General features: G+C 44.8%; 1 protein-coding gene across 1 annotated transcript in view; it reads left to right on the top strand.

The window, feature by feature from the left end:
• The window catches only part of ZNFX1 (zinc finger NFX1-type containing 1), a 54,589-nt gene that overhangs the window by 20,905 nt on the left and 20,233 nt on the right, over window positions 1–13,451 (top strand). The window contains exons 9-11 of the mRNA XM_018564293.1: window positions 6,124–8,082; window positions 10,442–10,573; window positions 11,903–12,045. Coding sequence (XP_018419795.1) covers window positions 6,124–8,082; window positions 10,442–10,573; window positions 11,903–12,045 — 2,234 coding nt within the window. The remainder of the gene's footprint in view (window positions 1–6,123; window positions 8,083–10,441; window positions 10,574–11,902; window positions 12,046–13,451) is intronic.

Genomic DNA, 13,451 nt, shown 5'->3' with positions numbered 1-13,451 from the left:
TGTTTGAGGCTAGGTTCACCCCTAGGCGAACTATCACGCGGATTTAGCCATGACATATTTGCATTTTGTCGTGCGGTAGAAATCGCCTGTCGGGCAAAAAGGTGCAGGAGCTATTTTCGGGTGGTTGTTGTGCTTTTGGGTCCCATATACACTATATTGCTAAAAGTATTGGGACACCCCTCCAAATCAATGGATTCAGGTGTTCCATGAAATTTCCTTGCTACTTAATATTCCGCGGTCACCTGTTAGTGGTATTATAACAAAGTGGAAGCAAGTGGGAACAACAGCAACTCAGCCACGAAGTGGTAGGCCATGTAAAATGACAGAGCGGGGTCAGCGCATGTTGAAGTGCACAGTGCGCAGAAGTCGCCAACTGTCTGCAGAGTCAATAGCTACAGACCTCCAAACTTCGTGTGGCTTTCAGATTGGCACAACAACACTGCATAGAGAGCTTCAGGGAATGGGTTTCCATGGTCGAGCAGCTGCATCCAAGCCTTACATCACCAAGTGCAATGCAAAGCTTTGGATGCAGCGGTGTAAAGCACGCCGCCATTGGACGCTAGAGAAGTGGAGACGTGTTCTCTGGAGTGACGAATCACGCTTCTCTATCTGGCAATCTGATGAACGTCTGGGTTTGGCAGTTGCCAGAAGAACGATACTTGCCTGACTGCATTATGCCAAGTGTAAAATTTGGTGGAGGGGGGATTATGGTGTGGGGTTGTTTTTCAGGGGTTGGGCTTGGCCCCTTAGTTCCAGTGAAGGGAACTCTTAAGACATCAGCATACCAAGACCTGCGATCGTACGATAATCGCAAGTTGTATGGAAGGCGTGCAACCGTTTTTACTGTACGGACGCACGTCTTTTGTCGAACCAGCAGGATAGAAATCATACGATTCTCGGCGGGTTTCTAGCCTGCTCGTTCGACAACTGCGGAACCGGCCGGTGTGCGCACGCACACACTGCCCATTCAGAATTGCGGTCATCGGAAGCCCGCCCCTCAGCGGGGCGGGCTTTCGATGATCGCAAGTACGATCTGCCTGTCCAAGATGGGCAGATCTATGAGCTTTTAATAAGCTTATGACCATTGCAAGACAAAAGTCTTGCGATGGTCATAAGGTGTATGGGCACCTTAAGACTGGGATGCCATTAAAGTTCATGTGCGTGTAAAGCCAGGCGTCCCAATACTTTTGCTAATATAGTGTATATCTATATGCACTGACAACCGTGCGGTTTTCAAAGCAAAATTGCGCAAACAAAAACGCGTGAAAACAGCTCACCAGCTCAATTGCCTAGGTGTGAACCTAGCCTAAAAGTGCCCCTCTCTCTCATCTCAGAAAGCTGGAAGGTATGCCAAAGCTCATCAACTTTGACAGGCCCTTATAGAGGTCTAAAATTTAGACCAAAAAGAGAGACATCTGAAGAGTAAAAAAGGACAGAGGGATTTGGTTCCAGAAGAGGGCCCGTCCATTTAAATGAGTATGAAGTACAGTTGTTTTCTGTTTTATTTTCCATTTTCCATCATTTTCTGTACATTTGTTTCCTGTTTCTAGCCTCCAGTCTCGTTTCAGTCTCTCCCCCACCCTGGTACTTTCTGTTCTCCGGATCAGATGTGAGAATAGAAACTGAAAGCTTGGAATGGGAGGGCTTACAGCCTGCTTACTTATACCAGCAGATGACAGAACAGGAACAGCAAACGCCTGTGAACAGAGGCCAAAGCAAGACAGGAGCAACACAGCTAATCGCTGCTAAAAGGAATATCATTACAAGGTAATACATAAGTTGGCTAGGTGCGGGAAGGTGACCATCAGTCCTAATTGATGTGTGTGCTGCTGCTGCTTTAAATTATGCTGATGTTTGTGTACGTTTCTAAGCAGCCAGAATCATTATGGCTCAGGATGCTGATCGGTATGGCTATGCAGGGCCTTGTTTATCAAAGCCATTGTAATAATAAATATGTAGAACCGCCAGCAGTTAGATTTGGGCCTGCTCTAGAATGGGACAGTTGGGGAAGGAAAATTAGAATCTGGGTGGTTCACAGCTGTCAACACAGACAGTTCTTATTTCAGACGCAGTTTGGAGGACGACGCTGATTCACCGGGATTACACAATGCTGATGACGTCACTGCCAGTTAGAAGGCAACAATACATAGACTGACATTACGAGCTGTTAAGGTGGAATGTTCAAGGAGTGGTTAGGCCAGACGGAAATGTAATATTTTATGATCACCACAGTCTCTAGGACTTGGTTTCGGGTTAGTGAAACAAGGAAATAGGGTTTTTTTTTTTTTAAAGGGCTTGTGAGCCCGACAGATCAGGTAAGGGCTTGTTTATATCAGAGTTTACGTTATGTTAATCAGAACTTTTGCGGTTGCAAAGGGAGATGTTCTTAAAGGGACCCTAAAATTGATGTTCGGGAACTACAGAATTGTATTATTGGTTCACTAAAGGAGTACATTTCTCATCTGGATCAGTGAAGCTGTGTTCACTTCAATCGTACAATTGAGAGAAGGTGAATCAAGTTTGTTTTTTCGATCCCTCTTCATGATTTAAGGCAAACACTGGCTGTTGTGAAAATAAACTTCTTTAGTATAACATGCTCTGAGTTATTATTGTAACTATCATAATATTACATTGTCATCTCACTCACACATTCCTACGTGTTTACTGTGGCATTGCATGGGAATAAAACAGTAAAATGTGGGACCAAAGTCACCCAGGACTCTCAGCCACAGGGTTCCAGGAAGCAATTACTTTTAACTGGAAAGAGCTGACTTTTCAGTTCTTTCCGGATTTTCTGGATTATAGTTGGGATCCTGGAACCGGGGGATTTCTAATAGAATTATTATATGACCATGGCCTCACCTCCATTACATTATTCCTAAATTAATGTGTGCTGAAACCCAACCAGGACAGCTACCACACCCCACAGCAGCCAGCGGGTGCCTCCCCTTTCCTAACAGACCACAAAGGCACAGAATCTTGGCTCACCCTACTACAAGCACCCCAAAGTACAGCATTTCAAGACTGATGTAACCTTAGAAACATTTTAGGCTAGATTCACTTTAAGGGGCAAGTCCACTTTTCCAGGGGAATTTGAGAAAATGGAATTACCCACTCCAATCTGCCCCCCTCTTCCCTCCACTATTCTTACCTTTCCGGTAATGCTCCTTCCCCTTCACCGGTATGGCTGTACTATCCATACCCTGCACTACCGTGTATCACAGTCCTGCTCTCTGGATTTTAAATTTTGCTCAGAAATGGCGAGCACTCATTGGTTCTTAGCAAAAAAAAACTTCTCATTGGTCAGCGCGGTCAGAAGCACTTCTGATTAGTCCAGAGCACAGGGATGCGCTACACGGCAGTACGGGGTACGGATTAGTACCCCCGTACTGGCAAGGGGAAGAAGCAATCGCCGAAAGTTAAGTATAGTGGGTGGGTGGTTTGAGAATATAGAGGACAGAGCGTGGAGAGGCAGCCAGGAGAAAGAGCAAGAAGAGACAGCCAAGGGAGGGAGTAAGGAGACCGGCTATAGAGGACTACAAGTTCCAGCTATACATTATACAGCAATACAAAATAAATATCAAGCGACATATGTGTTGTTCCAGGGTGGCTCCCTGATGTCCTAGGGTCTCAGGTGGCCTGTGCGGGCTCTCACCAGGGCTGTGCGGGCTCTCAGATGGACTCTGTGGGCTCTCAGATGAGCTGTGGAGGCTCTCAGGTGGGCTGTCAGGAGGCTGTGCGGGCTATGTGTACTTTCAAGTGGCTGTGTGGGGTCTCAGGTGGGCTATGTGGGCTCTCAGGTGGCTATGTGGGCTATGCAGACTTTCAGGAGTGCTGTGCGGTATCTCACCAGTCTGGATGCGGGCAGAGTGGTGTCCGGAAGACGTAGGTGGAGATATAGTCTCTAAAAAAGAAAAGTGCGCCGCTAGAATGTTCGGGTTTCACTTGCTTGCTAGCAGTAGATATATGCAAAAACTGCTGAGGGTTTAATAACCCTTTAATTATACAAAACATTTTTTTTTCTTTACAAATCTTAATGGGGGGCATTTAGCAAAACTGGAGCAAACAGAATCTGGAGCAGTTGCCCATGGCAACCAATCGGCTTTTATCTTCAGTTTTGAAAATGAAGGATAGAAGCTGATTGGTTGTCATGGGCAACTGCTCCAGATTTTGACTGCTCCAGTTTTCATAATTTCCCCTCAATATGTGGTTTTAGCTTTAATTTTATATACTCTATCCAACCCCTGAACGTTGCTTCCAAAGTACCAAGCCTTTTTATGTTAGGCACTATTGTGTCAGTGCTATTGACGCAACAAAACTGTTTTTGAGCCTCCTGGGATAATAGTAATTTGTTATTTCCAAATCATAACCACATCTTTCTTGCTTTAAATAATCAGCCACATTGTTGTCTCTACCTTGTATGACTTCTTCTGGGCACATCAGTTAACGTCTCTTAACCTTTATTTTTTAGATATTTCCAGGACCTTCAATGGATCCCCAACGAAGGCCTTGGGAGGAAGCTAATTATAATCGACAACATGAAAGAAGTAAGACTCTTTTGTCTTTAAGCCCTGTGACCTATCAACATTGTAGTTAGCACTAAGGAATTAGACTATGTCTTCATAGGAGCCAGTAAAGCATTTATGTGGATGCTATGCAATGGCTCCTGCAGACTGTTCCTTCTGTCCATGTCCATACCAAGGTATAGAGATATAGTAACATGGACAAGAGGAAGTGTCAATGGACAACTGGTGATGTCACTGCACTTGTATTCTCCCTCTGCTGCGGTGGCTCCACCCACACAGCCACGTCATCCCTTCACAGATCGTTTGATAGGATCTGTGAATGGATGATGTGGCTGTGCGGGTGGAGCTACATGCAGCTGGGCCAAATTCAAACAATATCAGCATCTTGAAGGGAAAAGAACCCCGCAATTCGCCTTGTGATCTGACCATGGCCTAAATATGGGTGTAACATGAAGCATGTCTAGAAACAAGAACTTAGGCTGGCCATGCACTGTTCTATTTTTCTCATTCAACCCATGTGCTTAACAAAAAAAATAGAGCAGATTCCTCCAACAACACTGCAAGTGTGTCAATCGAGGAATCCCCCTGTTTGCCTTATATTCTGACAGCAGCCCTTAGGGCCGGTTCACACCACTAAGTCTGCGTTCAAGAGTGTTTGGCCTGCTGGTTCCCTTCGTTCAGGGGCAGGAGGGGGTGTGGCGGTGCATGTAAGGCAATGGCACCGCAGCCACGCCCCTGCCCGCACTGCGATCTGCAAAAATAGTTCTTGCCGCATTTGTGCAGATCGCACTGGACCAGAACGCAGGCACTAATGTGCCTGCGTTCCGGGTGCGGGCGATCGCACTGTGGGTGGGGGGCACGGCTGCGGTGCCATTGACTTCAATGCACCGCTGCCCCCTCCCCACTAGGGAAATATACTCTCTATGTTTGTATTGGTGATCACTATCACTAATGGAAAATACACAATTATCAATGGTCATCAGAACAGGAATAGAGGAGAAACAAGAAACACTTGTCCGGTGGCACGGTCTAAGGTGAAATCTCCCTCACCTTGGAGGGTTTTTTTCTCACGTCCTGTTGTTTCAACAGGACAGGAAATTAATAGAAATCTCCAAAATGAGATGCAGATGGCAAAAACGCTGGCAGGGGTTTTACCATTCACTTCTCAATCCCTCATAGAGGAAAAGTTTTAGCTTTATATACACTTTTAAGCAGACAAGCAGCTTAATATACAGCTAAAATAATTTTTACCTGCAAAAGGATTTGTTTTCCTGTTCAGCCAGTCTTTTGATACAGACTTGCCAGATAGCATAGACAAATCCTTAACCTTCAGTGTAGGGGAAGCATAGCTTGATCTAGAACACCTCCCTCCCCCAGTATAGAACACAATACAGGTGTTACATCACACTAATGAAGAATCTGCTTCTGCTAGTATGGTTCCGTTAGCACCTCTACAATACAGCCAAGCCTCATTGGCTCCTAGTGCTGGTCCTAAAAAAAAAAAAATGGCCATACATTTCAGTCCAGGTTTTAAAAATCAGCTATCAAACATCCTTAATGGGAAAAACTCTTTCACTATATATATATTTTTTTCCAGACAGGGCAGGACCAAGGCTAGGAAGGGGTCTCCACAATGGCCCAAGGCAAAATCAACAGCTAAATAGAAATGAATTTGGCGGAGCAAATGAACGGCAAGAGCATAGACCTAGAGAAAGAAATGCACAGCAAGTTGGAGGGCACCACGAGCCAAGATTTGAGGGATTTAAAGAACGTCAGCCTGAAAGACAGCGTGAACAAAGGGATGGTGGACCACATGAGCACAGGGGTGGAAGGCGAAATGAACAACGTGGTGGAGGCCGAAATGAACAACGTGGTGGAGGCCGAAATGAACATGGTGCGAGAGGACAAAATGAGCATAGAGGTGGTGAACAGCGTGAACATGGTGTTGGTAGACATAATGAACAGCGTGGTGGTGGACGTCAAGGGCATGGACCAGGATTACGAAATGAACAAAGAGCCGGAGACCAGCAGGGTAATAACTGGGGTAGAGAAAACCACAACCAGGAAGGAAGGGAAAATCATAGACCACAACCAGAAAGGCCACGCCGGGACAGAGAGAGTGGAAAGGAGCATCGAGTCATACGTCTGGGTTACAAAGCTCTTGAAGAACTTTTGAGAAAGGAAACCTCAGAAGTAGCGATCACTCTAGCTGCACATCCTGGTCTAAAGGATTTGCTGTCAGCCACTGAAATGAGGCCAGATTTGGTGGAGTTGCTGTGTAAGGCTGTATGCAGGGCCTGCACCTCTAGATTAGAGAGGCAGAGTATTCAGCATCTCCTTGGACAGGTCAAATCATCTGAATATATTCGTATTTGCCTCCCGCACTATATAGTAGGAATGATGACAGAACCTGTCTCTGAGAGGAGGCAGCGTTATCCCGATAACATTGATAGTATAATAACTCTTCTGCAAGAAATTATAAGCATGTTTCCTGCCAGTAGCATACGAGAGACTTCAATGTTGGTGGCTCTCATTCCTAACTCTATTAACAGTTTACGTGCTTTTGGAATAGAAGTGGGGGAACATATAGAGCAGAATCTAGAAAGGGTATCAAATTTTATTCAGCATCTACAGGACAGGAGAAGAGAAGGAACACTACGAGTGGACTCACCCATGGTCATTGGAGCAGACGTTCCTGTTGAAGATTTTAGAACATTGAGTGTGTACCCTACTTTTGATGAAGTTCATCGGGGTGAAAATCCATTTCTTAGACCAAATAATGTGTATAACAAGTTTGAAAGCACTGACCTTTACTTGGACACACACTTTCGACTCTTGAGGGAAGACTTTGTACGGCCATTAAGGAAAGGGATCCAAGACATCCTTCACCATGATGTTAGAGGCATCCGTAAAATTAAGTTTGATGACATTCGTGTTTACTTCGACACGCGCCTAATTACTCCTATGTGCACACCCTCAGGAATTGTGTACATAGTCAAGTTTGATGTCACACCGTTAAAGTGGATACGCTGGCAGAACTCCAAAAGACTGTTGTATGGATCACTAGTTTGCCTGTCCCAGGACAATTTTGCATCCTTCTTATTTGCCACAGTTTCTAATCGTGATGCCAAAGAGCTGGAACAAGGTGAGGTGCACTTGCAGTTCTGTGAACAGAGTAGAGAGCTTCTGGCAAGGACAAACCCAGCTGATTCTTTCATGATGGTGGAGACTACTGCATACTTTGAGGCCTACCGTCATGTGTTGGAGGGCTTGAAAGAGATGAATGCACAGGATGTGCCTTTTCAGAAATACATTGTATCATGTGAAAGTGAGCTGGGACCACCACGGTATCTCAATGCCGGTATCCAGTATGATCTTAGCTGTATGATGAGCAAAGAGAAAAGAGACATCCCAGCTGCAAGGAACAAACTCAATATTCTGAACCCCTTGGAATGGCCTTCCAAAGAGTCCTTAGGCTTTGATGAGTCTCAAATAGAGGCTGTAAAGCTGGCACTGACCAAGGAGATCGCCATTATTCAGGGGCCTCCAGGCACAGGTAAGCTTCTGAAACTTAAAGGACTTACAGTATGAAAAATCTACGTTGTTGTAAATACAATTTGAGTTTTATATTTTTTTAGTTTCACTGTTTTTTTAAGCTACCAGGTAATCAGACCTTATAGCCTAATACATAACTAGCAACTTGCAACTAACTAGCATTCACTAACTACAAAGCCGGAAATTCTTAAACTAAGACCCAAGCTAAAACTATTCTCTTGTTGTTTTCACAGAGTAGGTAACTGTAAAAACTGGTTATTATAGTTAAACAATAAAGGTGATCAGCGCCAGTAAGTGTAATGTGGAAATATGAGCTACCAAGCACTAAGGATATAACTAAATATCTGTAAAATGTGAAAAAACAATATTGTGCCGAGCTAATAATCATACATATCTAATAAATTGAAACATATATAAATGAGTCACATATATGAGCCTTCAAACAAATGAGGCATAAGAAATATCTACACACATACAAAAAAGCAATATAGGCAAAAAAAGTCCCAAGGAAAAAACAAACGCAAACAATGGTGATTGTGCAACAAATTCCTCAGATGATTCGCAGCCAATGTGCATATAACTCTCAGGTAAGGATAATCACACAATGCAGGCAGACCTTCACCTCCACCGAGTGAGTGATGATAACAAGTGAATGCTCACCTGGGGAGGTAGACCCACAGAGCTAGGTCAAATGCACTTTTTCCCTTCTTAATGGGGGAGGGAAGCCCATGCACAGAAAAAGGCGATAAGGTCTCCTCAGATCACAGGTACCAGTATAAATCTCGGTGGAAAGAGAAAAAGGACAAGGACATAGTGCGTTACGTCCAATAAAATGCAATTTATTATACTGTCGGACCGAACGCCCGACAGTATCAGGAGAGAGGAGGGGACCCGGCGGCATACCTTATCCCACCGGGTGACTGTCTTCTCCTCTCTCTGCCGGCGTCCATCACCAAGATGGCCGCCGGCAGGTATCAGAATACTGCCGCGCGATGACGTCTCGGCGGGGTGACACCCGGACACCGCTCCGGGTGTCACCAAGCCTCGGGACGCCCCTTTACAGGGCTGCAATAACAGCTTTGATCTGCCAGTGTCCAATCACCTGAAGGCAGCTGCATAATTCCTCCATTCAAGAATAAGCTTCCTGTGTCCTGTGATGTACCCCAAGAAACATAAATGTAGAAAACAACTACTCACTCGGTGCCCAGAACTGCATGTCCCAGGCTTCAGGAGATAATACACCCATGCTGCCCCTCTGCTCCCTGCCGCCCCAAGGACCGGCCTCAGTGGCCTTGTGGGAAATCTGGCCCTGGTAATGCTGCTTCAATAGTTTTTGAGGCACTGACCCAGAACATAGAAGCAGAAGCTCCGACTTCCTTCATTTTCTATCATGCATGCTCCTTCCACCTCGGTAACTCCAAATATTAAAGTGGACAGGAACTCAAAAAGTAAAGATTTGGTGGAAGATTTACATTTTGTCTGGAATACCTCCTGAAAAATAGCAGAGCACTTTCTGGTATGTGAATGTGCCTAGACACTCCGGTAGCCTCATAGTTGGTAGACAATATTAGTGTCCTTTGTGATCTGCTTGTCTTTTTTGGGCACAGACTCCACAGTTCAGTTCCTCTTTAAAGCAGAACTATGGGGTAAGTGCTTTTCCCATAGTTCTCCTAAGGGTCACGGGAGGACATAAACTAGCGTCCCCTCGTGACGCTAGTTTCAGTATATCATGAGCTACAGCTTGCGGTATACTGAGACCGCTGCAGCCAGGATGGATCCCGACATTACTGTCGAGATCCACCCAGCTGCATGAGTGACAGCTGGCTCTGCCTATCTAGAGGCAGAGCCAGCTGTACTCGCCCCTCCCCTGTCCGTTCCGCCAGTCAGCGCTGGAGGATCGGAGCGGGGATGGGAGAATCCCTGCAGGGAGCCGTGAGTGACAGTCACGGCTCTCTGCAGGGAGATGATCAAGAAGTGAGCAAGCGACGGTATGTGTTCGCTCACTTCCCGATCTATTGAGCTGACATGTGACAGTTTAATTGTCACACGTCGGCTCGAACTATGAGGTGAGTGAAAATCTCACCTCCTTTAAGCCAGAGACAGCCAGGCAACTAGCATTCGTAGAAAAAAGGCCAACAATATTTATTTTACTTCAGGGTTCTTTTAAACACATGTCAATAGGCGCAACAGGTACTTTAGCAAACTTTACAGCCATGTTGTACTAAACACTGTAATGTATCCAAAATATGCATAAAGGTGGATCTGTACTTTAATTCATTTGTTTGCTACATACCATGAGTAATAGATGGGACCTTAGACTACTCCAGCAAAAGTGATCTTCTGTTTCCCCCTCGTTTCAGGCAAGACATACGTTGGACTGAAGATTGCGCAAGCTCTGCTCACTAACCTTGATGTATGGCAATTAAATGGACACCTCTCTCCAATTCTTGTGGTCTGCTACACTAATCACGCATTAGATCAGTTTCTGGAAGGTATGTATACTGCTCATTATGGTGTATATAAATGTATACATCCATTAGACATTTCATTTGTTTAAAGTGTTCTGTAATTAAATATATAAATATATATATGATGCTTCCAAACTGTTCTTCCCTTCCAGCAGCTGGCTTTGACAAGAACCAGTCAGGACTGGGCAAATGCAAGAATCTTAATTAGGGATGCACAAATACCGGTATTTCGGAACTCGCCGATACCGAATACCGATATCGGAAGTCCCATTAAGGAAGCCAGGCGGCGTGTAATGACTCGCCACCTGGCTTCCTGATTACCCGGGAAGCCAGGTGGCATGTAAAGACTATGTGACGAGTAAGCATGGAGGCGGCTTTCTGGCCAATCAGGAAGCCGGGCGCTTTATAATGACGCGCTGCCCGGCTTCCTGATTGGGCGGGAAGTCGGCTTCATGCTCCCCCATCACCTCATGACGAGGGAGCATGGAGCCGGCTTCCTGGGCAGCGAGTCATTACACAAGTGATGATGGAGCATGGAGCCGGCTTCCCAGGCAGCGAGTCATTACACAAGTGACGAGGTAGCATGGACCCGGCTTCCCGGCCAATCAGGAAGTCGGGCAGCGTGTAATGACTCGCTGCCCGGCTTCCTAATACAGGAAGTATCGGGCTAGGCATCTGAGCATTTGGACAAGTATGAGTACTCGCCCAAATACTCGGGATCGGCACAGATACTAGTACTAATCTGAAAAAGGAGAATACAAATAAAATAAAAGGATAAACGGCTTTCCCTAAGGGCTAGTTCACATCATCCTCAATGCGTTCCCGGCCCGATTGTGGCCGGAACGCACTGAATCACATTGCGGCCGGCTCAATTTGTTGTGGGGCGGGAGGGGGCGTGAATGGCACTGCAGCCACGCCCTCTGTCCGCTATGCGATCGGCCACACAGGAACGTGTGGCACATCAATGCCCCCTGTTCTGGTCCGGTCAGAAAAATAGTGCTTGCAGCATTTTTTCTGAGCAGAGCGGACCGCAGGTATTGATGTGCCTTGAGTTCCCATGCAACCGATCGTATTGTGGACGGAGGGCGTGGCTGCAGGGCCATTCACTGCACTGCCACCCTCCCCCTCCCCCCCCGCCCCACAACAAATTGAAACGGCCGCAATGCGATCCAGTGCATTCCGGCCACAATCGTGGAAGGTGTGAACTAGCCCTAAGAGGCAAGGCTGCACTATTATAATAGATCAGAGTGGAGATACATGTCAATTAGCAAATAGCTCAAGAAATCAGGTTGTGTTTTGTTGACGTATTAAAAGGTATTCTCCTGAAGCCTTACCCTACCACTGTTGTTTCAGGGATTCACCAGTTCTTGAAGAATGGTATTGTACGTGTTGGAGGACGTAGCAGCAGCGAAGTTCTAAAGCAGTTTAATGTCAGAGAATTAAGGCATGAGATTCACAAACACTGCCCACTCCATATACGCAGGGCATGTGGAGAAGTGAGTACTAATACACATGGAAAATGTTCTATATCTTATCTAGCACTCTGTATACTCTGTGTAACAACTACTGAGATAAAGTATAAGTTAAGTTAGTATTTGGGCATGTTTTGGTCAGTTTGGGCTGACTGACAACCTTAAAGTGTATTTCTACTTTTGAAATCAAATTTGAGAAAATACCTCTATATGTCTGTTATGTGTATCTATTCACACAGCATACTGAAAAATAATTCTTAACAAAAGATTTCTTACCTTCTAGCTATTTTGTTGCAGCAGGCAACATGGCTGATTCCAGGTTTTTCTCAGCACCTTTGCAGTGATCTCTTCTTATAGAAAGACTTAGGACTGAAATTTGAGGATTGTGTTTCCCTCATTGAAGTAATTTACATACAACAGAGAAGCCCCTGGCCCCCCACAGCCCCTCCTAACATCACAAAAAAAAGAAAATAAGCAAGTAGAAACTTTAACCCTTAAGAAGCCAAAAAATCCTAACCCAAATAAAAGCAATTTGAAGTGCAAGAAGCATTTACATTTTTTTTTTTTTTTTTAGCTTTTACGATGTGAATGGGAAAATGTAACAAATGTACAATAGGTGTTATCCTAATTTGGCTGCGAAAGTGGAAATACACCTTAAGGCTAGAGAAAAGAACATGCAGTTACTGTGCTGCACATTATGTATGTTCTGCTTATGTAATGAGCAAATGCGGCTTCCCCTATTTTCATATATCTGTAAAAATATTACAAGGTCAGTCTACCCAAAAGTGATATTTATTTATATGAAGTTGGAGCTTGCAGGGCTGAGTCAGACCCTTATTTTATATGTATATGCCCTGAATACAATTCTAGACTGAATTCCTGTCCACAGGGGAGTTTTGGGTTTTCCTGACAACCATTGTGTGTTCCTGAACCTCCTTTACTAGTCTGCATAATATAAAATACATTACAAATCCAAAGTCTCATAATGGCCACAGCAAGTGTGCAGACCAAGGAACTCAGCTATCTCCCCAATTAGTTCCAAGGGCTCATTCAGACCTTACTGGTCCACTGTGGTGCTTTAATGCTACTGCGGTAACATGCGCTATGTTCATGCATTATGAACATCATGCGAACATGCTCCAACTGACTGAAAATCCCACCTTCACCATAGTGCTATACCGTGCATAGCGGTGACTTTAGTGCATTACTGTGCAAAACGGTACATAACCACGCATTACCACAATGCATAGGTGTAAAACTGACCTAAGAGGTATATGAAATTATCAGATGGTATAACTTGCCAGAAAGTAAGTAACATTGAAAGCTCAATTGTGGGGGAACTAACCCTTTAACCATGGTAAAATTAGTATTACTAAGATGATCACATATATTTAGATCTTTTAAAAAAAAGATATACTATATATATATAT

This window comes from Nanorana parkeri, unplaced genomic scaffold, assembly GCF_000935625.1.
Source record: "Nanorana parkeri isolate BGI_ZX_2015 unplaced genomic scaffold, ASM93562v1 scaffold743, whole genome shotgun sequence".
Classification (NCBI taxonomy): domain Eukaryota; kingdom Metazoa; phylum Chordata; class Amphibia; order Anura; family Dicroglossidae; genus Nanorana; species Nanorana parkeri.
The sequence above is the reverse complement of the archived record's forward strand: the minus strand, read 5'-3'. Positions and strand labels throughout refer to the sequence as shown.